Source organism: Squalius cephalus (genome assembly GCF_949319135.1).
Source record: "Squalius cephalus genome assembly, chromosome: 6".
NCBI lineage: Eukaryota > Metazoa > Chordata > Actinopteri > Cypriniformes > Leuciscidae > Squalius > Squalius cephalus.
Genome location: NC_137127.1, coordinates 14373304 through 14396607, shown reverse-complemented (window position 1 = coordinate 14396607; position 23304 = coordinate 14373304). Strand labels below are relative to the sequence as shown.

Here is a 23304-nt window from a genome sequence, read left to right as displayed (position 1 = left end):
AAGACACGTGACGTCAGGATGTGATAACTCCTGTCAGATGTCTGTTCTGCTGATAACTCCTCCTTCGTCATCACTGGCTTCAGTCATGTTTTCATCTCAAATGAAACACCTGCGATTCAGCAACTACCTGCTAATGCATCACATTTGCGTAATGTAGCCTTGTTGACAAGTTTGGGTAAGGGCAAAACGCACAATATATTGTACACTCTATGCCCCGTAGATGGCGATATCACTTCTTCTGTAGCAGAAATAAACTGCTGCAGAAAAAGTTAGGTGCCATCAAGCGGGAAGGAAGTCGACCGGAAGTTGAAGCCGGCCGCGTGCCACCATCTTGTAGCAGAACTTCACCTGCTGTTAGCATCCCATTGACTCCCATTCATTTTGGCGTCACTTTGACAGCGAATAACTTTACATCTGAGGCGTTTGAAGACTCCATTTGTCCATTATTTATTTCTAAAGAAACACGACAATGTATAAAATGCTCTATTACCTTGTAGCTTATGTTATGGCCCCGTAGAAACAGTTTTTGTAAAAGTAGGCTAACGATTGCGTCATAACCACGCGACTCTGTCGCACAATAGAGAGATTACCGTATGGACGGGAGGAGAAGCTCGCGCGCAATCGGGGAGACGTGGAGGCAAAATGACAAAATAATTAATCAGAATACCTAGCAAAAGTTGATCCTGCTCCTAGCTCATGGACAGCTCCTACTCACGCTCTCCGTCTCTGCAAGATTCGGAAGGAAATGATTCAGATTTCTCATGCCACAGCCACTAGAAGACAGACGGGTTGCTCACGTCACATCTACGTCGTCAAGCTCTGTTTGAGTCGGTTTGAGTCTGCGCGTCAGGAACGGAAGTCCTAAAAAATCGCTAAAAATTGGCTTCACTTGAGTTCCAATGAGATAGCTCTGTCCACTTCTTATACTGTCTATGGGTGCCATGCAAAATGTAATGAGTAATTGGATTACTTATCACAAAAGTAATGGAGTAAAGAGTGCATATACTTACAATATACATATACATATGCATATACATGCATATACATTACAAAAATGTCAAGTAGCGAGTAAAAGTTGCTAATATCTTTGATACTCAGTACAACTGCAAAGTAGCCAAAAAGATACTTAAATACGGTAGGCTAACTAATTACATTTACTCAAACATTTTACACCGGAAATGTCACATTATCAGGGCTGCCAACTCTCACGCATTGAGCGTGAGACTCACGCAATTGACACTTTTCACACGCTCTCACGCCACACATCCAGTTTCTCACGCACAGAAAAAAATACGTTTGGCGCTTGTAAATGTGACGTGACAGATCGCTGAGCGCCTCAGTTCAAGTGCACGTGAACCGATCATCTGTTACTTTTTTATTTAAAGATGCAGTACAACTTACCGAAAGTATACATAATATCGACCAATTAGTGTTTTTCAACCACGGAAAGAGGTCAATATAACAGCAGGAGAACAATTATGTCACATAACGTTACATTTACCTCAGGAAAGCCATTTAATGACCATAGCATGTTAATTGAATCGAAAAAATAGCTAGAGAGGAGATTTTGCTGAGCACTATATTACATATTTATTATATTTGTACTTATGTCATTAAATAATTGTTATTATAACAAAAACTGCATTATATTTAATTTAATTTATTTTTAATCTTTAATAATACCAGCAGATTGGGCCCTCTATGTTTACAGCATTAGTTGAGATTTATTTTTTTAAATAAAATTTAAAATAAACATGTATCCAAATTAGTCAATATTGAATCAAAATCGGAATCAAATCACAAGAATGAAATTGAAATCTTGAAATTTTTGTCAAGCAATAATAAAAACTGTATCCTACCAGTCATTGTACAAAGTAAACATTGTAGCATGTTGTCACTAAACTTCATAAAATTCTATTTAGTTACCAAATGTTTTGACAATCACAATTACACTTATTGTGATGCAATATTTGTTTTTACATACAAGAAAAAAATCTCACTCCAAGCTAAACTAAAAGGTTGGCAGCCCTGCATTATGAAAGTTAAATGGGTTGCAAATGCATTTCATGTTGTCTTGATGTATAAACAGGTATGTGTCTGTACTTTTTTTTTTTAAGATTTTGTTACTTTTTTACTTATTCTTTTTCCAGGAGACTTTATTAGTGTACTGATGTTTTGGAATGATTGAAGTTTTGCTCGTACAATGTGAGAACCACATGAGAAAAAAAGTTATTTGACATGTTTTCTATTCCGTCGCGGAAACAACCATCCATAGAACAAAGATAATTTGCATGCAGTTATTTTTCCATATTTAGAACAGAACTGAATCCCTCATGTGCAACATAATGACCCATGTCATTTTTAGATCTGAGCTTTTCTAGGCCATCTGTCATTGTCTACAGATATGTGCGTGCCTTATTTGCTAAAGCTTCAGGAAACATTTTTCAGGAAACATTTCTTGGTTGAGGTGAACAAAAAAGCTTCCTCATAGGTTGAATATTGATCATCCAAACAATCTGAAACACTTTGCTTGTTCTGCAATTGATGCAGAGGAACTTGTGGTTATTTTTAGCTTTTTGTTTCAAGTTGAAGTCACTTTTAGTTTCAAGGCCACTTTTATACCAGCCCTGACTGAGATCAGGAGCACAAAAAACAGACCTCTTGCATTTCACTTCTGCACAGAAGCCAGAAGCCTGTATTTGCATGTTCATATTACTCAGTTGAAGTCTGCATACAGTATGGCTTTTACAGTACATCAAATAAACTGCTTTTGAAATGGCTACCATTCCATTTATTTCCATCCTTCTTTTGTCTCCTACAGCTGTTGGCAGCAGCAGTCCTGATGAGCAAGGTCGTCCAAATGAAAAGTTGAATCGTGGATGCAGATTCAGCAATAAGAGCCAAACTGGAGTAAATGGAAGAGTTTCAGACAAACGGCCAACACTGCATCCCAAACCACAAGGTAGAGAGTTGCGCACAATATGCATACACGCATAAATCCTTACTCAGTTCCACAGTGTTGATAACTACTCATGCAAATGCATACAAATTTACCAGAAGTACATGCTAAACCACTACACACAAACATGTCTTCCCCTTTACAACAGTCTCTGAACACTAAATGTTACCACTAACGGAATTCAAATCAGAATGGCTACTGATTAATGCTGAAATAACACTGCTGAAATGAGTAAAGCATTCTCAGAGTGTCCTTGAACCCAAGCTTGATTACTAAGCAGAGTGTGTTTGAAAAGTGTGAATGATTTCCTAGTGATATGCGTCACAGTTAAACATTTGTGAAGTTCCTTTGGTTTTAAATAAAATATAGACAATCCTAGACTCTAATAATGTCTTTATCCTTCATGTTTACTGAAAAGTGTTCAGAACATTGACTGCATATACGATTGTTGGTTTCAAAATGTTTCAAAGATCGACATTGGGCCGGAACAGAATCCCTCCTCCATAGATCAGAAATTGTATCGTTCCTCTATATTCCCATGTAAAATTAAAGGCAAAAAGTCCACTGACATAAACCTCAAAGACCACACTCACTTAATTAGAGATGTGTGAATTGAGTGGGCACCCACTATTTATATCTGGATGGAGCCTTGAGCTCTGCAGTATCTCCAGCCCATAAGATTGACTGAGATTAGCTGTGATTCGCTCACCACAGGTAGAGACAGAAGCCTGCTTCCAGATGCACTTGATCTCACCTTGCTGAGAATTATCAGGTTCCATCGCAACACACTAAAGCTGCACTGCCACCTTGTGGTGATTACAGCTTCCAGGACCTGTCTGGTTCTTGTGGTCTCTGCTGAGGATCTGTGCCGATGGCTGTCAGGTCGACGAGGCCTTCACAGGGGATTGTCTAGTAGACAAGGTCTCTGCTGACATTCAGGGCTGCGTTTTGGTCATATATAGGTGCAGGTCCACCTTCTGATCTGGATATGGCCCGGATCCGTCTGTAACCTCAGGATAAGGATGAGACAGACAGACTAATATTAGCTTAGATGCCATTCTTCTTACGATGTAACAAGTACATTGGGTGTTATAGGAAGTGTTCCCGGTTCCGGTTGACCTAATTTAGTCAGCCTAACAATCATTTAACTGATTTGAAAAATTGAAATTGGTAATGTGTTGTGTATGCCAGGTTAAAGAGATGTGTTTTTAGTCTAAATTTAAACGGACAGAGTGTGTCTGCTTCCCGAACAAAGCTAGGAAGCCTATTCCAGTCTCAATCTCTTTTCGCCTTCCACTCATGCTGTTTGCTATAGCATGTAAATATAATCTCTGTTCTCTTTGTGATTTTCTGCAGTTCCTCCTAAGCCAGCACACCTTCAGAGTCCTTTGACGGAAGTCTCCTTTCCTCTGGCTGCTGGAACGTTACTCATCATACCCAGCATGGAGGGGGGAGGAGTAGAAGGAGGAGTAGGGAAGGGCCGGGTGTCCAACCTCATCAGTCGCTTTGAGGTGAACAGGTAAACAGATCATTTTCTACTTCTCTTTTCTCTGTTCAGGGAAATGTAGATACTGACATTCTCACAAATAAGTTAATTGATCTTGTTTGGTTTTCCTGAAGTTTACCTTGAAAGCACTGTAAGTCGCTTTGGATAAACACGTCTGGCTGATGATCAGTGTTTGACATATAAATTCTGCCCTATACTTTGAGTTCATGGGTACACTACCATTCAAAAGTTTGGGTCAGTAAGATCTATTTTTATTTTTTTCTGAAAGAACAAACGTCTCACAAAGGTTGTAAAAACAGTTCAGTAAAATCAAAAATGTATCAACACACACGGATCTTCTTTGACCTTACACAAGAAGATAAAAAAGCAGAAGTTAGTTGTAACTTTAACGTCCAGTGTACAATTCTGTGTTTCTTAAGCATTGTGGAAAGAACTGGTTTTGTATGAGACATTTACTTTTGTGTTTGATAACTTCAACACGAGAGGTAAGATTAATTTATCAATTTATGTCTAGCCATCTTTTTTCTGGTACAACTACATTGAAAGTGCTTAAAGCTGCGTACTTCAGTGCGCAAAGATTGATACTTTTGAATGGCTCATGTCTTACTCTAAATGATGTTTTACTGCCAATAGAACTGTTCATTCATTTGTAGGCCAACCTCTCCCTTTGGAATTTCTAATAGGTTTTTAAGAGTTTATGGTCTGTGGCTGAAGAGACTTCCACATGTTATTCTACAACATTAATAGTGGTGTATAGCATGTCTCTTAGTTGTTGAGGACTAGTGCATGTTTGAGCCCACATTTAGTACTAGTAAAATACTCAAGTACTGTTAAAATCAGATGCTGGTTTCACAGACAGGCCTTAGATTAAGCCAGGATTAGGACTTTGATCGAAGTAGCTTTTATAAACATGTCTTAGAAAAAAAACATTACTGGTGTGCATCTTGAGACAAAGCAATTGCAATGACATGTTTTATGCCAGTACTAGTGGCTTTCGGTTAAGACAGCTCAAACAAGGCTTGTGAAACCGAGGGTTAGATTTTTACTCAAGTCTTATTGGAATTGGTGACGTGTAACTTGTAATGGAGTAATTTTCACAGTAAAGTATCTGTACTTTTACTCAAATATGGTTTTCAGGAACTCTTTACACCTCTGAACATTATTTACACTGTCACTCAAACATGAATTTTGAAATCATTTATTTATTTAAACATATGTTGAACACTAATTCAGGTCTAAACACATAAACTCACATCCTTGTAGTAGTTATGTTGCGTCATATGTTAAAAGCATACAACAGTTTCCAAAATCACATTAGGGACAACTGTGTACGTTTTCTTTAGCAAAACAACTATGAACATCTAATTTCCAAAGACACTCATGGTCCCATTGTACCAAATATATTTAGTTAGTTTGGAAGTTTTTTATTGTATATTTACAGACGCATTTGATTTGAATTCTATAATACCAAGTTGAATTTTATATTAATACCAAGTTCAAGTTGCACTATTCATAGAGTGATCTTTGATCTGTATACGTTGCATAAACAGCCTACATTTAGGCTTATTTATTTAACTGTATTATTGGCAGAAGAATTGTTTATTGTGATTTATTATTAATACATTTAATTATTTAATAAACATTGGTGTCTTCTATCATATTGCTTTCGCTGCTGTTTTATGAAATGTATAAGCCTCTTGATTACTGTTTTTACTATTGTTATGTAGGTTTAAGCACTAATAGCCCTTAACCATGATGCATCTGCTTTACTGCTGTAATATTCACTACAGTCATCTGCTATATGTCTGTAGCTTAGCATTGGTGTGAGGTCACTGAGTTAGCTCATATGAAACCAAATGGCCACCGTAACAAAATGGACTGACCATTAACCCCAGTTCCGCACAAATAATTCCCTGCGAGCCCTTATCCTGTTTTGCCTGCCTTTCTAGTGCATTGTTTTGTGTGTGGGTCAGAATCTGTGCAGGAATTCATCCTGTAAGCTCTGAAGCAAAGTGAGGGAGCAAGGGTTGATGGAGTAAACCAGGGTCTAAAATTTCTGCAGCTGTTTGGCCTGGTCCGACACATACTTACTGTATGAATGCTAAACAAAGAGCCATGACCCCAGACAACTGCATGGGGTTGGTTTACAACCTCATGGGAAAAAACAATGAAATCCATACTGTCCTACTTGTGTGGCTTCATATGATAGCAACATTTTTGCCTAGGATGTAACTACATTTCATCATACCACATTAATAAGACTTAGATTTTGTTAGCCATCCACAGGTCTGAAGTGTTTTGAGCGAAACACTGAACAATATATTAGATAGCATATATTAATCTGTCTCAGCGGTCCCAGAGCTCAACGGTATATTAATAGCCGTCTGTAATCTGGAGTGTTAACTGTGGTGCTCCGTACACTCAGATCCACATCTCTGTTCTCTATCTCACAGGAAACGCTATCTGATCTAGAGGGCAGGTGGGCCATAGACAGGGAAACAGCTGGAGGTGCAGGATATCTGTGTGTGTGCTTGTGTGTGTGCGCTTGTGTGTGTGCATGTACCACAAAGCCTTATGTTGCGGCTTTCATTTTGTTCGGTTTATTCTTGCTTACATGAAGTTATGAATGTATCACGTTTTTACGGTTTACTTATGTGGACTTCTGATTATTATTATTAGGGATGCACTATATATCAGTGACCATATCGTCCAAAACGATCATATCTTTATATCAGTATTGGTCTGATTAGGATGTTATTAGAAACAAATGATATCAGTTATTGTCCATAACAAAAATATGTACTATCATTTTTGTCACAATTTCTATATCGTGCATCCCTATTGTTTATTATTCATTAGTGAAGTAAAGTATTCGTATTATGCCGCTCTCTGGGATACTTAATGATCGGTCTATCGCTAGATGTGACATGATCATTTCGACTCGGCATTAGTGGAGATGCGATGCTAAGATGTTGTTGTTGTTGTTGTTGTTTTTGAAGAAACAAAGTCTCAGCTTTCTATATGGTAATTGTTTACTTGTTTCTTTACTGCTGAAATTAAACTGAAATAAATGCTGTTGACACTTTTTAATATGGTGTACACCAATTGTCTTGATTATAATATATTATATATTGTAATATGTTTTGTATATATATGTAGCCTATATATGTAAAATATTTGAATATCTCATATTTTGAAGCGGAGTCAAGAAGTCAAAACTAAATAATTACATGAATAGAAAGCTGAGACTTTCCCTTTTCATTAAGTGCATGAAACATTTCTCTGGTCAAAGTGACTCCGTTTGATGGAGCAGATCTTCTCATGTTTCTTATCACGTAGTAAAATAATTTCAGCTTGAATCAATATTTCATGTCCATTTTATTTATTTATTAAGTAGCCATGTGGAATCATATACAGTCAGCTGGTCATTACCACAAAATAAACCTCTTCAGGATGATAAAAGTGTGACTAGTCTCTCTGGATGCACTGCATTTGATCTCTTACATATTTAATAGTTTGCTTCCACTGTTCCTGAAAGCATTTTGTTCAAAAGAGAAAGACCATCTCACTCTCTTGAGTGTGTGAATATGTGTGTGTGTGTGCGCTCGCTTGCATGTTGGCATGTATTCTGAAGTAGGGCAGCCGCGTCTCATGGGACGCTCTGCAGCCGAGTTCTATACCTCTCTTCACCCTCCCTGTTCCTCCCATCCTCCTCCTATCCTCTTTTCCTCCACTCCTCCCATGACTCGCACATTCACACGACGTCCCCTGCAACACGCACGCAGACAGAGGAAGTTTGTTCAACACTTAATATTTAAAATCACACTTACATGCACAACACATTTTTCTCTTCTCTGCATCTTTCTGTTCGCACTGTTCGTCGTAAAAGTTTGTTGTTGGGTATAGACGAGTTCTTTGACTTTAAATAAGGTGACCTTCCTTACTCTCTCTCTCAAACACAGTCACACAGACAGTCGGAGGGAGGGCGCTCCACTGAAGCAGGTCAGCAGATCTCCTAACTCCAGCCCGCCTCATAAGAACTACCAGAGACAGACGGAGCAGCCCACAGACTCCAGCTCCGGCGCGAACAGCCCACGTCATGCTCTCAAACCCCCCAATGGGGTTCTAACACAAATGAACAGAGAGCGGGACATGGATGGAGTTACGCACGACACAGTTCCGGTCGTGAGGATAGAAACGCAGGCACTGCTGAATGGAGATGCCACCAATATGGCTGAGAGGGCAGTAATGGACGAGGACTGTGTAGATCTGTCTCATGCTCGCATTGACCAGGCCGAAGAGCCGGAAAGGAAAGCACCTGAGCAGCAGGACGTGGTGATGAACAGCATCCCTGAGCAGAAGGTAAGAGATTTTTGTTATCTGAGGGGATTGGTGAGGCATACTTTGTCATAATACTGCAAAGATCATCTCAGATGTTGTCAGTGTGTGTGAGTGTGGTTATGGCGTCGGTATTGACTCTGTCACACTAAAAGTTATTTGACACCTCAGGCCCGGCCATGTGCAATGTGCTGTCTCATCCGCTAGATTTACATGCTGACGTTTACATGAGTCTCGTTTTTTTTTTTTTTTTTTGACCTGTAGCCTTACAGACCAGGCCTTCATTTCCTCTAAAGAAAACATTGCAGATGGATTAATGCATTCAGGGTTTTTTGGTAGTTTTTTTTTTTGGCTTTTAAATACAGTTGCTATATATGACCCATTTTAATGAAATAAATAAATATATGTATTTCATTAAAATTGTTTTCTATATAGCAACTGTATATATATATCTGTATATCTTGTTATCTGTATGTATGTATGTATGTCTATATATATATATATATATATATATATATATATATATATATATATATATATATATATATATATATATATATAGACATACATACATACATACACACACACACACACACACACACACACACACACACACACACACACACACACACACACACACACACACACACACACACACACACACACATATATATATATATATATATATATATATATATATATATATATATATATATATATATATATATATATTAGTGTTGTCAAAAATATCGATATTTCGATATATAAAATTACAGTTTTTTTTTTTTGTTTTTTTTTATTGAAATTGCTTGAACGCCAGGAGAGTGCGATGATAGAGGATAAACTTGTGGTGCTCTCGCGGGTTACCAGGAGTTTAACGACTTCACGAACCGTAACTACCACAATGTTAACAGAAAGTAAATAAAGGTAATAGACCTTATTCACAGCAGCGCCATCTTTGATTTTTAATGGGAATGAAAGCGAGGCTGTGAGGGACAGACATGCATCTCTTCAATGGGCTGTATTGTTATTTAATGTGTTTTTGGATTGTTCTGCCCATGAAACACTGGAAAAATATATTTCCAAGAAACTTCAGTTGACAAAAAAACTCCTGACAATATAAGCTGTGGAAAATTGTGAGTAATCTAGGAGCTTTATAGCTTTTTACAGCGGATGCCATTGGAAACATGGTAAGTCTATCCCTCACAGCCTCACTTTCATACCTGTCATGGCGCTGCTCTGAATAAGGTCTATAAAAGGCTGATTTGACGTTTGCTTGACTGACAGGACAGCTGTTTCAGTGGTTGCCTAGCAACATAAAAAACGCAGCACTGCTCGTTCTGTGTAATGTAAAGTGTTGTGCACCTCGCGTTTTCGAACCTGAAAAACGCGTCAGGTGTGATCGGCCCCTTAGACAAGTAGATTTTAACTGTGGTCAAATGTAAATTAACTTGTGCTTATTTAACTTTATTCAAGAATTATTATTTAATTCTGCAATTTGCCTTCATTAGCAAATATCATCAATTTGATTACACAGATAACGTTACTAATTAAACTAAACTGAGCTAGACAATGACATCTCTGAATTCAATAATGAAATGCCTTTAACTGAAAATTGAATGTTTAATCTTATTATTATACATTACTGACACTCTCCTCCAATTTGATACTGTTAAGTGATTTGACACAATCTGTATTCTTAAAAGCACTATATAAATAAAGGTGACTTGACTTGACTTCATGTCGATCCAGTGAGCATGCATTGTTTTCGCGTGTGATGCACACACGTTTGCGTTTAAATCTGTTCATCAAATAACATTAATGTATTAACCAGCATTTATGCTTTTGAACATGTGCACTACCTCAGGACATTTTTGTTCATATAAAATATACCTCATTGTCATGTTCTAAACTTGTTATATTTAGCTTTAAATAAAAAAAATACCCCCTTAATATTGTGGCAGTTTTTTTCTTCGTGGTATCGAAAATGGTATCGAATATCGATATTTTTCAAGGTATCGTATCGAAGTTAGAAATTCTAGTATCGTGACAACACTAATATATATATACATACATATACATATACATACATGCATACGGACGGATGGATGGATGGATGGATAGATTCACTTCCATTTGTATTATTTCATAGTTTCATTATTTTGATATTAATTAATTGCTATTAGTGTGTGTGTGTGTGTGTGTGTGTGTGTGTGTATATATATATATATATATATATATATATATATATATATATATATATATATATATATTTAGATTTAGATTTTTAATTATTATTAATATTTTTGGTCACTACTTCCACATACTTGTCATTTTGTAGTTTAAATTATTTTAATAGTAATTTAAAAAAGAATTAGAATGTTTTATGCATTTTAACAATAAAATAAAATAAAATGTTCTTTCATAAAATGTAAAACCAGTTTTTCTGTGAATGTGAACATCTGTGAAGCTTCAAGAACACAGACCTTCCATCTTCTGTCCATGCCAGAACCTCTTTCATTGGCTTTACTTGTTTCCTCTTATCCATCCTTTCATTTCCTGTCCTCTGAGGTACGTTTCAACAATATGCTTCAGTCAATTGTGCCAAAAGCTGGATATATTGGAAGTTAGTTGGTTTCTTTCATCGGCTAAGTGGTGCAGGGTGTCCGAAACAGTTCAAAGGTTATTTATGTGAGCTGAGGTTGTAGATTCTGATAAGAAAAGATAGGCTATGTGTCTTCAGAGTGCTGACAGTCAGATACTATAACTCTTTGTGGTCAGTGTGCATCAGGAAGTTCCTTTAACAGACCTCAATGTGTACAGCGTGTGTATGCCAGTGGATGCTCATTCGTGTATGGGTGTGATAGCGAGAAAGAGGGGAAGAAATGTTATGGTGAGGTGAGGAATGTAGGTGGAGTGGGAGTCAACTTCTGAATTGGCTTTGCCCTTGACCTTTATGTTCAGAGTTCTGTTTCCCTTCAGCCATGTGAGCTGCTGTGCTGAGCTGGGTGACACAACAAAGGATTTCTGCAGTGTTAGTTCCCTCTCAGCAAAATCCAACAAAAATCTCTTGTATAATTTAAGTTAAAATGAGCTTAAAGCTCAGACCTTTAGACAATCTGAATAATTTATAGTGCTTCAAGTAGAGTTGTTAAAGTTTGAAATCAAACTTGTGTAAAATGTGAAAAAAGAAAAAAAAACATTTGATGGTGAATAAAGGTCATGTTCTAACCTCAAATGATAATTTATATTTTGCTAAAAGACTAATATATTTGTTTAAATTATGACATTATTTTCATTAGTATATAAATAATACTAGTATTTGTTGTACTGCTATTAATTGTCCATTTTTTTTCTTTTTTATTAAAAAAATATATGATTATTAAAGTTATTATTATTCTAAATGGTGATTCACACTAGATTCTCATAAGTATAACAAACTCAAAAGTAAAGTATCTGGACACATTACAGTAATGGCAATTGGGGAAAATATGCTTAAATGTCATGAAATTTCACTATTCAAACATCTTGATAGTTATAATTATATTTTATGCCCAATATAATTGCTTTTTTTTTTCTTTTTCTTTTTTTTGTTAAATTTGATCATATTTGTGACATTCACCCTCAGATCTTTAACACCAACATTTGCATGAATCGCATCATGAAAGTATAAAGAGATGATAACTGATTTTAATTTGCATCTGATACAATATAGTTAATATATCGAACCTCTTTTGTTTAGGAAACCAATGAGCAGAAGCTCTACAAGATAGCAAATGAACTTCTGCAGACAGAGAAGGCCTATGTTACACGACTTAACTTATTAGATAAGGTAAGTGCTAATTTAGTTTCTTTCATGAGGGCATGCAATGCATATATTTTTTGGTAGACTGAACTCTTGTAAGAGGGAAACCAGGAGCATTGTTTTCCAATATGGCAATCCAAACATTTTAAAGCTAGTAGTAAGCACACAGATCATACATCATCTAACTCTGGCCCTGCTGTGCAGGTGTTTTATGCCAAGCTGATAGAAGAGGCAAGAAAAGACACATTCCCCGTGGATGTGGTGATGAAAATCTTTTCCAACATCTCTTCCATTAATGCCTTCCACAGCCAGTTCCTTCTGCCTGACCTGGAAAAACGCATGGGAGAATGGTAAGGCATTCACACTCTCACTTTTTGGACATTGGTTTTGGTTTAATTGGAAGAAATATGGTCTTAATGCTCTGAGACTTTTCTACCAGGACGTCAACACCTCGCATTGGGGACATCCTACAGAAGCTCACTCCCTTCCTGAAGATGTACGCTGAGTATGTGAGGAACTTTGACCATGCCATGGATCTGGTGAAGCAATGGACAGAGCGATCACCTCCATTTAAAGCTATCATTCTGGAGATCCAGGTGATCACTGATGCATGTATTAAACATGTTTTTTTGTTTTTTTTCAATAACCAGAGAGCCGGATGACTACTGGAATGCCAAAAGAATTAAATCATATAATACAATTTAATATTAAATGAGAAATTCAGTGTTATTCAGTGTAATTAAAAGTTGAAATTAAGTGAATTTATTGTACAAAATATATAGTAAAAAAAAAAATAATTATTTGAAAACACAGAAAATTTTATATTTATTGATAAGGTCAGGATCTTGGTAGATTTTATACCTGCTATAAAAGAGAACTACCTCCAATAATAAAAGAAATAGACAAAAGGGGCTTTTACAGCAGTGGAATGTTTTCATAGTTCCTATAACTATTGGTGGAAGTACCCGCTTTTTTGCACCACAGGAACTGGGAACGATTTTGGTTATAGGAATTAGCTCCTACTTCAGAGTAGGGTTCTAACCCAGCACAATAGGAACTACCAGTGACATAAGTGTAGGTTGATTAGCCGAACGCATGCCATACGAAACACTGTGTGTTTTAAACGGCTTTTTAAAAAAGTTTGTCTACGTTTACTTACTCCATGAACTGACTCCACGAACATTAAAAACAGCGATAGATGGACTGACGCCAAAGTCCAGCCACTTCTCAACCTTTACGCTATGGAGTTGAAGTTGTTGAATGCCGTGCTTAAATGACGTCACTGACGGCCAGCTTACGTCAGAGTTCCTACTGGCGGTGTGAGGAAAATGGCCCTAGGAAAGCATTTAGTCTATAACTACCCAGTGTGAAAGCCCCTAAATTGTGGCTGGTTTAATTGGCCAGGGCTGTGTTTCTCTCAAAAGCATTGTGAGCTAAGTTGATCATAGAGACCATTGGTGCCATTGGTTCTGTACTATCTACTTAGGCTTACGATACTTTTGAGAAACGCAACCCTGGCCATTGTCTTTACTCTGTCTCGATATATATCTGTACCTTTTTGCGTTCTTTATTGTTTGTAGATTCATGTGTGCATGTTTGTGTGTTTAGTCTCAAGAAGTGTGTGGCAGTCTGACGCTGCAGAATCACATGTTGGAGCCTGTTCAGAGAGTGCCACGATACGAGATGCTGCTCAAAGACTATCTGAAGAAACTTCCACAGGATCACATAGACCGGCGGGATGCTGAAAGTAAGTTCAGGAGTGAACAGGTTCCTAAGACAGTCGTTAAACGTGACCTTTCTTAAATATGAAATCTTTGTCTTTGCAGAGTCTTTAGAGATTATTTCCATGGCTGCCACGCATTCCAACACTGCCATTAAGAAAACAGTGAGTGTTTTTCCTCTGCTGTACAACTAAATCTCTAGATTATGTCTCATTTGCTATTCTTACATGCACCCATTTTTATGTGCAGTTTGGGATATTGCATTTAAAAAAAAATGTTGGATGGAAATGGCAAGATGTGCATTGATTAAAAAAATGTGCATAAAAAACGTATGCGCTCAATTGAGGCGGATACTTTTTTCTTTTTTATCCAATAAGAAAACTTGCGCATAAACTATGATGAAAATGAAATTCTGAAATGCCTTAGCCAAAGTCTGTTGTCAAAGTGGTTCAGTATAATTACCTCAGAACTGTCTTGGACGATTGTGTTCCCAAACACACACAAAAAACACTAAAAAAGTAATGAATTACTAGATTCTGATTACATTTTCAGCAGTGTAATTAGATTACTACACTAATTGCTCTCTTTTTAGAAAGTAAAAAGTATTTCTTTACTTGTGACTAATTACTTATTTAAATCCCATATCAACCTTGACCAGCTGACAGACATATAGACATAAAACTGCTCTTTTAATTATTTGAAATAAATAATATAAAATTGCATAAATTATTCTTAAACCGACCAAAGTATTTAAAGGGAAAAGGTTACATTTAAAACATACATTTTAACATTAGACGTTCAGTTTTGATGTTAAATTCACTATTGTTTTATATAGAATTTTTATATATATATATATATATATAATTTTTTTTTTTTATAAATTCTCATAAATGTTTTGAAACTTCAAATCAGGCTAAAAAGCTGTATTTTTAAAATTAGTGCAGCCAATGCTCATGTAAAAATAAAAATTTGCTCATCTCTTGAAATTGAAAAGGAAGACCACTTAAGATTTTTTTTGTTTTTTTCATTAATGTTTCTGTTTTTGGTCTTTCTCTTTATCTCTTAGGAAAACCTTAAGAAATTGTTAGAAATTTATGAGATGTTGGGAGAAGAAGAGGACATCGTGAACCCCTCGAATGAGTTAATAAAGGAGGGTCATATTCTGAAACTGGCGGCCAGAAATACTTCAGCCATGGACAGATATCTCTTCCTGGTGAGGACAACTAATTATTGTCCATGCTATTTCAGTCATTGATGAGTTACTAGGAATATTTAGCTTTAAATAAAACAGTTTTAATTAGCATTTGGCAATTCATTTGCTTAAATATCTTCTAACTCTTTCCTACAGTTCAACAACATGCTTCTGTACTGCGTTCCCAAGTTCAGCTTGGTGGGACAGAAGTTTACAGTGCGCACACGTATTGGCATTGAAGGTATGAAGGTGATGGAGACGTTCAATGAGGATTATCCTCACACCTTTCAGGTTTCCGGAAAGGAACGTACACTGGAGCTGCAGGCCAGGTACAGACCGTACCATCTGTGCTTGCATGTATAATGCATACAGAATACTGTTTAGTTTTTAATGGTGTTGTTGCCTCATTACAGCTCTGAACAGGATAAAAAAAGCTGGATAAAGGTAAGAATTTAATATTCACTTTTTTTATACTTGATGAATATTACATTGCCATTAGAAGTCCATTTTCAAAATTGACTTCCTCTGTGATTTAGGCATTCCAGGAAACGATACACATCTCCCTCCAGAAAAATGAGACCTTTAAGTCAGCATGCAAAGATGTGGAGGAAACATCGGTCAGTATTTATTCTCAGAAGTGTAAAATTCTCCTGGACTACATAACACAAGGTTCCGAATGCTCTCTGTTATTGTAAGGGAATATTTATACATTGACATAACAGAAAGGGTTTTGCCATGTATTGACTTTTTTTTAAATAATGATTAAATTACACATTTGAACAATAATTTAAATAACTGAATATTTGTAATTAAAATAGTTTATTTAAAATGGTTTAATTATTTTAATCAGTAATTAAATCAATAAAGTCTTAATGAAACAGAAGATGAACACTAAATGATTGGAGTCCTGCAAACATCACCCGAATAAAAAGTCATTTTCACCAGAAGCATTGATCACAATAACATCTAAAACATCCATTTATAAAATATATAGGCCGAATTTTCATTTTGATGTCAACTTTAAAATCAGTCTGTTTTAATTTAAATTAATCATTTAAATTATTAATTTTGCCTTTGTATCATGTCTCCACTCTAGATATGAGTACTATATGAATGATAATGCTTATTTTATTAGATGTTAGATGTTTCAATCTTATTGTTCAGGGCAAAGGGTAATTTTCTGTGTTGTTGTTTTTTACTCAAGTTTACTCAAGAACAAGCGAGGTGTGTTCTGGCGCATTGTTAGCGCGTTGCTATTTTGAGGCACTGAAATAGACAGCTCCATTGACCAACAAAAACCTGGTCTAAAGTCAATGGCGCAGTATTTTTTTGTTATATAAAAGGCGCATTAGTAATATGCACCTATAGACGGGTCCACAACGCACATACACTCTGCTTAATACACACACAGGGACAGGCAGCAGCACACAAACATGCCAAATATTAAACATAAAAGGATTACAATGTAAAAGATTATTATAGTGTACATAAATATGGTGGAATCCGGCTTGTCCTCGCACACGAGCAGATCCGTTTCCTATTTGGAGAAGTGTTCAGTCTTTCTGTTTGCAAATTCTGCCATTTAAACCATGAATATGCCATGGCTTTTAAAGTGAATGGGAGATGAGACTCTGATTGGTTTATTGCACGTTACGCCTAAAATACACCCATTACTCAATAAGAGAATAGGGACAACCCTTTTAGACCATGCGCCGGGAGCGCCGACCATTTTTCCTTTCGTGAAACTAGCAAAAGTGGATCCAGACATGACCTAAGTGAACTTTTAGACCATGCGCTTAAATTGTTTATACATTTTATGTCTATTTTTCTATGTAGGAACTTAAGATATCGGAGCTGGGTAAAAGAGCCCCTCGTTGGATCCGAGACAACGAGGTGACCATGTGCATGAAGTGCAAAGAGGCCTTTTATGCTCTCACACGCAGGAGACATCACTGTCGGGCCTGTGGATACGTAAGCGGCAGCAAACTAAAAACATTTTTACAGTTTTGAAGTGTATTACATGTGCTGAAATACCGATTTCATTCAGGTGGTCTGCTCGAAGTGCTCAGACTACAAAGCCCCTCTGGAATATGATGGGAATAAGATGAACAAGGTGTGCAAAGACTGTTACTGCATCCTGACAGGCCATATAGAGAGTGAGGAGAGGGAGGGCAAGAAGAAGGGAATTCTAGAGGTGAGTCCTGGGGTCAGAGCCGCATTCTATAATGTATCAATTACCACACACTGTACTGTCAGGAAAAAAAGACTTCATATAACCTTTATATATACAGTTACGGAAGAAAAAACGACGTGCACGAACTGTTGTGGTGGATTCGACAGCGGTAAGATCGGTTGGTAACACTTTATAATAACCTGCAGCAGTAATCCATCATTAACATTCAGTAATGCTTAACAGATCAGCAGCTGATGTATATCTTCATATACTCATGAATTTACAAGTCCAAGTTTCATTTCTAACTAATTTACATGAACTAATGATCTGTTTAGCATCATGTAATGCAATAATGTTAATATTATTATTGGACTTATTATAAAGTGTTGCCAATGGTATAGTGATGTTTTAACGTTCTGGTTTGGTGACGCTTTAGAAAAGAGGGAGCAAAGCTGATTTAGCTAATCATTTTTAAACACATTTGTGAAGTAGTGGTTTTGCTTGTTCCCTTTTCTAAATTATCACTTTGTGCATCATGGGAGCAAACTGACTCTTATCTTAAATGCTGTAAAACTGAAACTTACACTTTTCTTTGGCTTTCTTTTTGTTTTGCTTGCTTTCTGTGAATTTCTCAAATCCTGATTATTTCACCTCAAGATCACAATAAAAAGTAATACAGACCCTTTCCAAAAAATTAGAATATCATGGAAAAGTTTATTTATTTCCATAATTCCATTCAAAACGTTCCACTTCCATAGATTATGGGCCCACAACTTAAACGATTTCAAGTATTTAGTTGTTTATTTGTACATAATTTGGGCTTCCAGCTCATAAAACCCACAAAAACAGGATTTCAAAAAATTAGAATATTACATGAAATCACACAGTAATTACACAGTGATACCATGGTCATTGAACCAGGTTTTGGTTCTTTTGGCAGTGTGGGCAGGTGCAAATCCTGCTGGAAAATGAAGGAAGCATGAAGTGCTCTGAAAATGTCCTGGTAGACGCCTGCGTTGACTCTGGATTTAATAAAGCACAGTGGACCAAAGTCCTCTTTTCTGATGAGAGCAAATTTTGCATCTCATTTGGAAACCAAGGTCTCAGAGTCTGGAGGAAGAATGGAGAGGCACACAATCCAAGATGCTTGAAGTCCAGTGTGAAGTTTCCACAGTCTGTGTTGGTTTGGGGAGCCATGTCATCGGCTGGTGTTGGTCCACTGTGCTGTCCACTCAACGCAGCCGTCTACCAGGACATTTCCAGAGCACTTCATGCCTCCTTCAGTAGACAAGCTTTATGGAGATGCTGACTTCATTTTCCAGCAGAATTTACACCTGCCCACACGGTCATTGAACCAGGTTTTGGTTCTTTTGGCAATGGTATCACTGTGTAATTACTGTGTGATTTCATGTAATATTCAAATTTTTTGAAATCCTGTTTTCGTGGGTTTTATGAGCTGGAAGCCCAAATTATGTACAAATAAACAACTAAATACTTGAAATCGTTTAAGTTGTGGGCCCTGAATCTATAATCTATGGAAGTTTAACGTTTTGAATGGAATTATGGAAATAAATAAACTTTTCCATGATATTCAAATTTTTTGGAAACGGTCTGTAAATTGTATTTTGCATTTACTTCGTTAAGTAAATGAAGCTAATTGTCATGACAATTAAACCCATTTCCCACCTTTAAGTACTGTAATGCGTCCAGATATTTTGATGTTTAGTTTGTTTTTATTTTTTATTTGTCATTGTTATTTGTCATAAACAATGTTCATACTTCATCCTTTGTAGGGTCACATGGGCGCTGAATATATATTAATTATATACATTACTTTGATTTTGATGTTGAAGTGAATACGACTCCCTTTAATTTGTATCTGAATATTGAAATTGTAAATGAATTACAGAAACTGACAAAAAAGTTACATTATGACAAAACCTATCTATCTATATCTCTCTCTATATATATATATATAGTTTTTTTTTTTTTTTTTTTTTTTTAAATACATAATTATGTATAAAACCATGTAGGCTTTGTTAAATTCATTGATCTCATACAAGAGTGATGAAACACATACAGTGCTAAACTTCTCTTCTCGTCCCTCACAGATTGAAGCTGCTCAGTTCTCAGGAAGCAGTATCATGTGTGGCTTCCTACAGTACTGTGAGAAGAACAAGCCCTGGCAGAAAGTCTGGTGTGTCATTCCTCAGAAAGAAGCTTTAGTTCTCTACTTGTACGGAGCACCTCAGGTCAGTGCGCTTGTATCTTCGTGAACCGTGCTATTTCTGTTCCTGTACATCACTTCCCTTTACTAAACAAAGATGCACTGTCCTTACAGGATGTCAAGGCCCAGTCCACAATTCCTCTGCTTGGCTACCAGGTGGAGGACAGCCCGAGACCCACCGACCCTCCCACAAGCTTCAGACTATCTCAGTCTAAATCCGTCCACAGCTTTGTCGCAGAAAGCGAGGAACTGAAACAGCGCTGGCTCAAAGTGATCCGTATGGCGGTGACAGGAGAGGAACCAGAATCGCCTGAAGAAAGCCATTCTACGGAAATCACCCAAGAACCAAGCTCTAACGGTGTCTGAGCAAAGAGAGCAAACTTTTCTTAAAGACTTCTCTACTGGTGTGGCTATGCAATTAGTAAGAAAAGTGTTGACGCTCCTGTTTGCGTTGCACAGACTTGCTGCGCCATCACTATTGGACGGTCTGAGCTACAGCATTTGTCCAGTTGTCCTAAAGTTCCATTTGGATTTGAACACATCCAGGATATGGGGGTTAAAAGGACATGGACATAAGCTTGACCCTTACTGGACAGATTTGAAGTTCATGCAAATGGAGCGCATGTGAAGAATACATGAGGAACTAAGAGCTATTCCACCTTACTACAGTTTCAAGTAGAATGTAAATATTGTACAAAAATTGGACAAAATATTGAACATTTACATATGTAGTATATTGAGGCAAAAATCCAGATTGGTGGATGCCATTGTAAAAGGACATGAGAGCTTTTCAAAAAGTCAAGATTGCAATCTACTGCGACTATAAATTGCATTCAGTTGCAGAACGCTCTGAATGCAGTGGACACTCCTTATTTATGGCCATCGTTACTTTGCCAAAACATGTGTTGACATCTTTGTTGATTCTAGGGTTGCAGCGGTATACTAGTTTCACGATATATAGTTGTATTAAATTTGACATTTACCTTACCGCTTTTATTTACAAATGTAACCGCACTGAGAATCTCATTTGCGCAAGCGACACGCTGAGGAGAAAATTGTGAGGCTGAATAAAGCTTCACGAAATTTGTAGCGCGCCTCCCATCCAATAAGTATACTTTGTTACTTCTGATATGAAACAAAGTCTCAGGTTTAAAATGCGTTCAATTTTATCGCGAAATTCAAACAATAAAACCGTAGCGGCCCTCTTTAATGTGGTATGACAAATCGCTGTAGTTTTCAGTTTAAGCGGGAGCGCGCAGCGAACGTGAACCGATCATCAGCCACAGCGCGAATGTTAACATCAGAACAGAAGGTATTAGAAAGATCCAAAACAATTTACTGAAATGTATCTGCTGTCATTTAATCGCCTAATCAGGGGTTTAACCACGGAAAGACGTCAATAAAACAGCTTTTGAACATGTCAGGAAACATTACATTTACCTCAGGAAAGTAATATCCAATATGGATAACGTTAACGTTAGCTCGATAGGGAGCTCGAAAGATCTCCAGGGAGGAGCATTTAATTAACCTGTTAATTTATCTGTGTGTGTGTGTGAATAATTGTCATAAAGACAAGTTTGTATGAAAACTACCTTATGTGCAATTTAAATGTTTGTAAGAAAATCTGTTTTGTTTGTGGCGAATTTGAAGTTAGCCTAAAGAATTCAGTATGGTCTCGGTTGTTTATTTTCCCCTTTTAATATTGTAGTAATGTTCCAAATGAGGCATTAATTGGGAGATTTTTTTTTTCTTTAAGAAAAACTGTTGTGTAGCTGCGATATTTTCAAATGAATAAATAAGGAAACAAATTATAATACCATGAAACCGTTATATTTTCAGAGATGGTTTCATGGTTATCATACCGTGAAAATCTCATACCGTTGCAACCTCAACCAATTCCTGACCATTAGCCCTAACTTAGTCCAGGACCATACAAGGATGCCTATTAAGCTTGTCTGGGATCTTATCAAAAGAGCTTCATCGCCAGCTTCTACTTTGCAGTGTTTCAGCACATCAGACATGAAAGATTCATAAACCTGCTGTCTGTACCTCGATCAAGCCAGACGCTTGGATTAGTTCCTAAAGAACAACGACAAAGACAATGTGAATAATGTTTCACCCACCATAAGCTGTTTCACTTTTCCTCATTGAAAAGCTTAATCGAATCAAACATGAACAGAATAATGGCTTTGATGTCAGTAGCTCAGCAATCAACCACAGACATTGACATTGAATTATCAGAGATGGACAGTGTGCGATTTATCAGATTCAACTTGCTAATCAATAGATGTAGTATTGACATGAAATAACTGGTTGTAAATCAAATCTGTATAGAAGTTTCTGTAATATACATTTTATTCGTAGGCAGTCAGCCGACCAATAGGGAAGGGTGTGAGGATGAGTTTTTGTTCTGTATATGATGCCTCTACTGTGGGAAGCACAATCAGACTCAGTAGGTCGCTGGAGCAGGAAGACACGTCATGTATATGTTCTTTAAATACTACAGTTATAATTTTATTATTTAAAAATAATTTATGGGAGATATGCATGATTTTACATAGCACAAAATTACATTTTTAGTCCCTCAGTTCAGTTTGGACCTTTTATTCATCCCTGTGTACTGAAGAAATAAGCATTTATTTTCTTTCTTCAAGACAAACCTGCAGTCTCTTGCCTTGCTCTGCAGAACGAGCTGCATATTCTTGGAAATTGACTTTCATCACATCAGCATTATGAGATACAGACCTTTCACACTAATTAATCTTAAGCTAAATTTTTATTTTTAAAAGAAAATGTGGTTTGATGTTTCTGGGAAACGACAATATTGTAATAACATTGAACATGATTTAAAAGATACCTGACTGAAACATCACAGCCAAGTCATATTTTTTTCCTTTGCAACCAGTTGTTGATTCCACAGTCCATGTTTTCTGTGCCTGACATTTATAATGTAGTCATGAACACTTTTATAGACGAACTAGGGAGGCAACTAGGTTGGTATCTTGAATATGTGCATTTCTGTATTAAAACATGGTCGTGTGCTTATTGTTGCCATTTGAAACAATCCTCACATGTGATCTGAATGTAGCCTGCAGGTATTATCACTCCCTGAATCCTTTCTGCAGTGAAGCTACACCAGCTCTCAAAGCCAAGACAGAGCCAATTTACAACATACAAAATAAACTGAACATTATGCACTTTTCTGTCTTCTATAAAGTGTACCTTAAAGTGTAATTAAACAAGATTATTCTGCAATGGAATGCCTCAGCTATTCACTATGCAAATCACAAGAAACAGGAATTAAGTGCTTAATTTGCTGAAGCAGCTGTACAATACTTATCATACTTACATTTTTGTTTAAGTCGCATATTTTGCCAAGAAA

General features: G+C 36.7%; 1 protein-coding gene across 7 annotated transcripts in view; it reads left to right on the top strand.

Annotated features, from left to right (window-relative positions):
- fgd4a (FYVE, RhoGEF and PH domain containing 4a) overlaps nt 1-23177 on the top strand; it is a 54551-nt gene extending 31374 nt beyond the window's left edge. For 6 of the 7 annotated variants that reach the window (XM_079873453.1, XM_079873456.1, XM_079873455.1 and 3 more), the window contains 16 exons: nt 2822-2962; nt 4316-4478; nt 8429-8828; nt 12547-12636; nt 12814-12959; nt 13049-13205; nt 14218-14356; nt 14436-14494; nt 15397-15543; nt 15679-15851; nt 15936-15966; nt 16059-16139; nt 17359-17493; nt 17570-17716; nt 19807-19947; nt 20037-23177. In XM_079873453.1, coding sequence (XP_079729579.1) covers nt 2822-2962; nt 4316-4478; nt 8429-8828; nt 12547-12636; nt 12814-12959; nt 13049-13205; nt 14218-14356; nt 14436-14494; nt 15397-15543; nt 15679-15851; nt 15936-15966; nt 16059-16139; nt 17359-17493; nt 17570-17716; nt 19807-19947; nt 20037-20288 — 2402 coding nt within the window. In that variant the 3' untranslated portion in view covers nt 20289-23177. Of the gene's footprint in view, nt 1-2821; nt 2963-4315; nt 4479-8428; nt 8829-12546; nt 12637-12813; nt 12960-13048; nt 13206-14217; nt 14357-14435; nt 14495-15396; nt 15544-15678; nt 15852-15935; nt 15967-16058; nt 16140-17358; nt 17494-17569; nt 17717-17813; nt 17907-19806; nt 19948-20036 lie in introns of those variants that run through there. The other variant, XM_079873457.1, reaches the window with a different exon arrangement.
- Nucleotides 23178-23304: the final 127 nt, after the last annotated feature.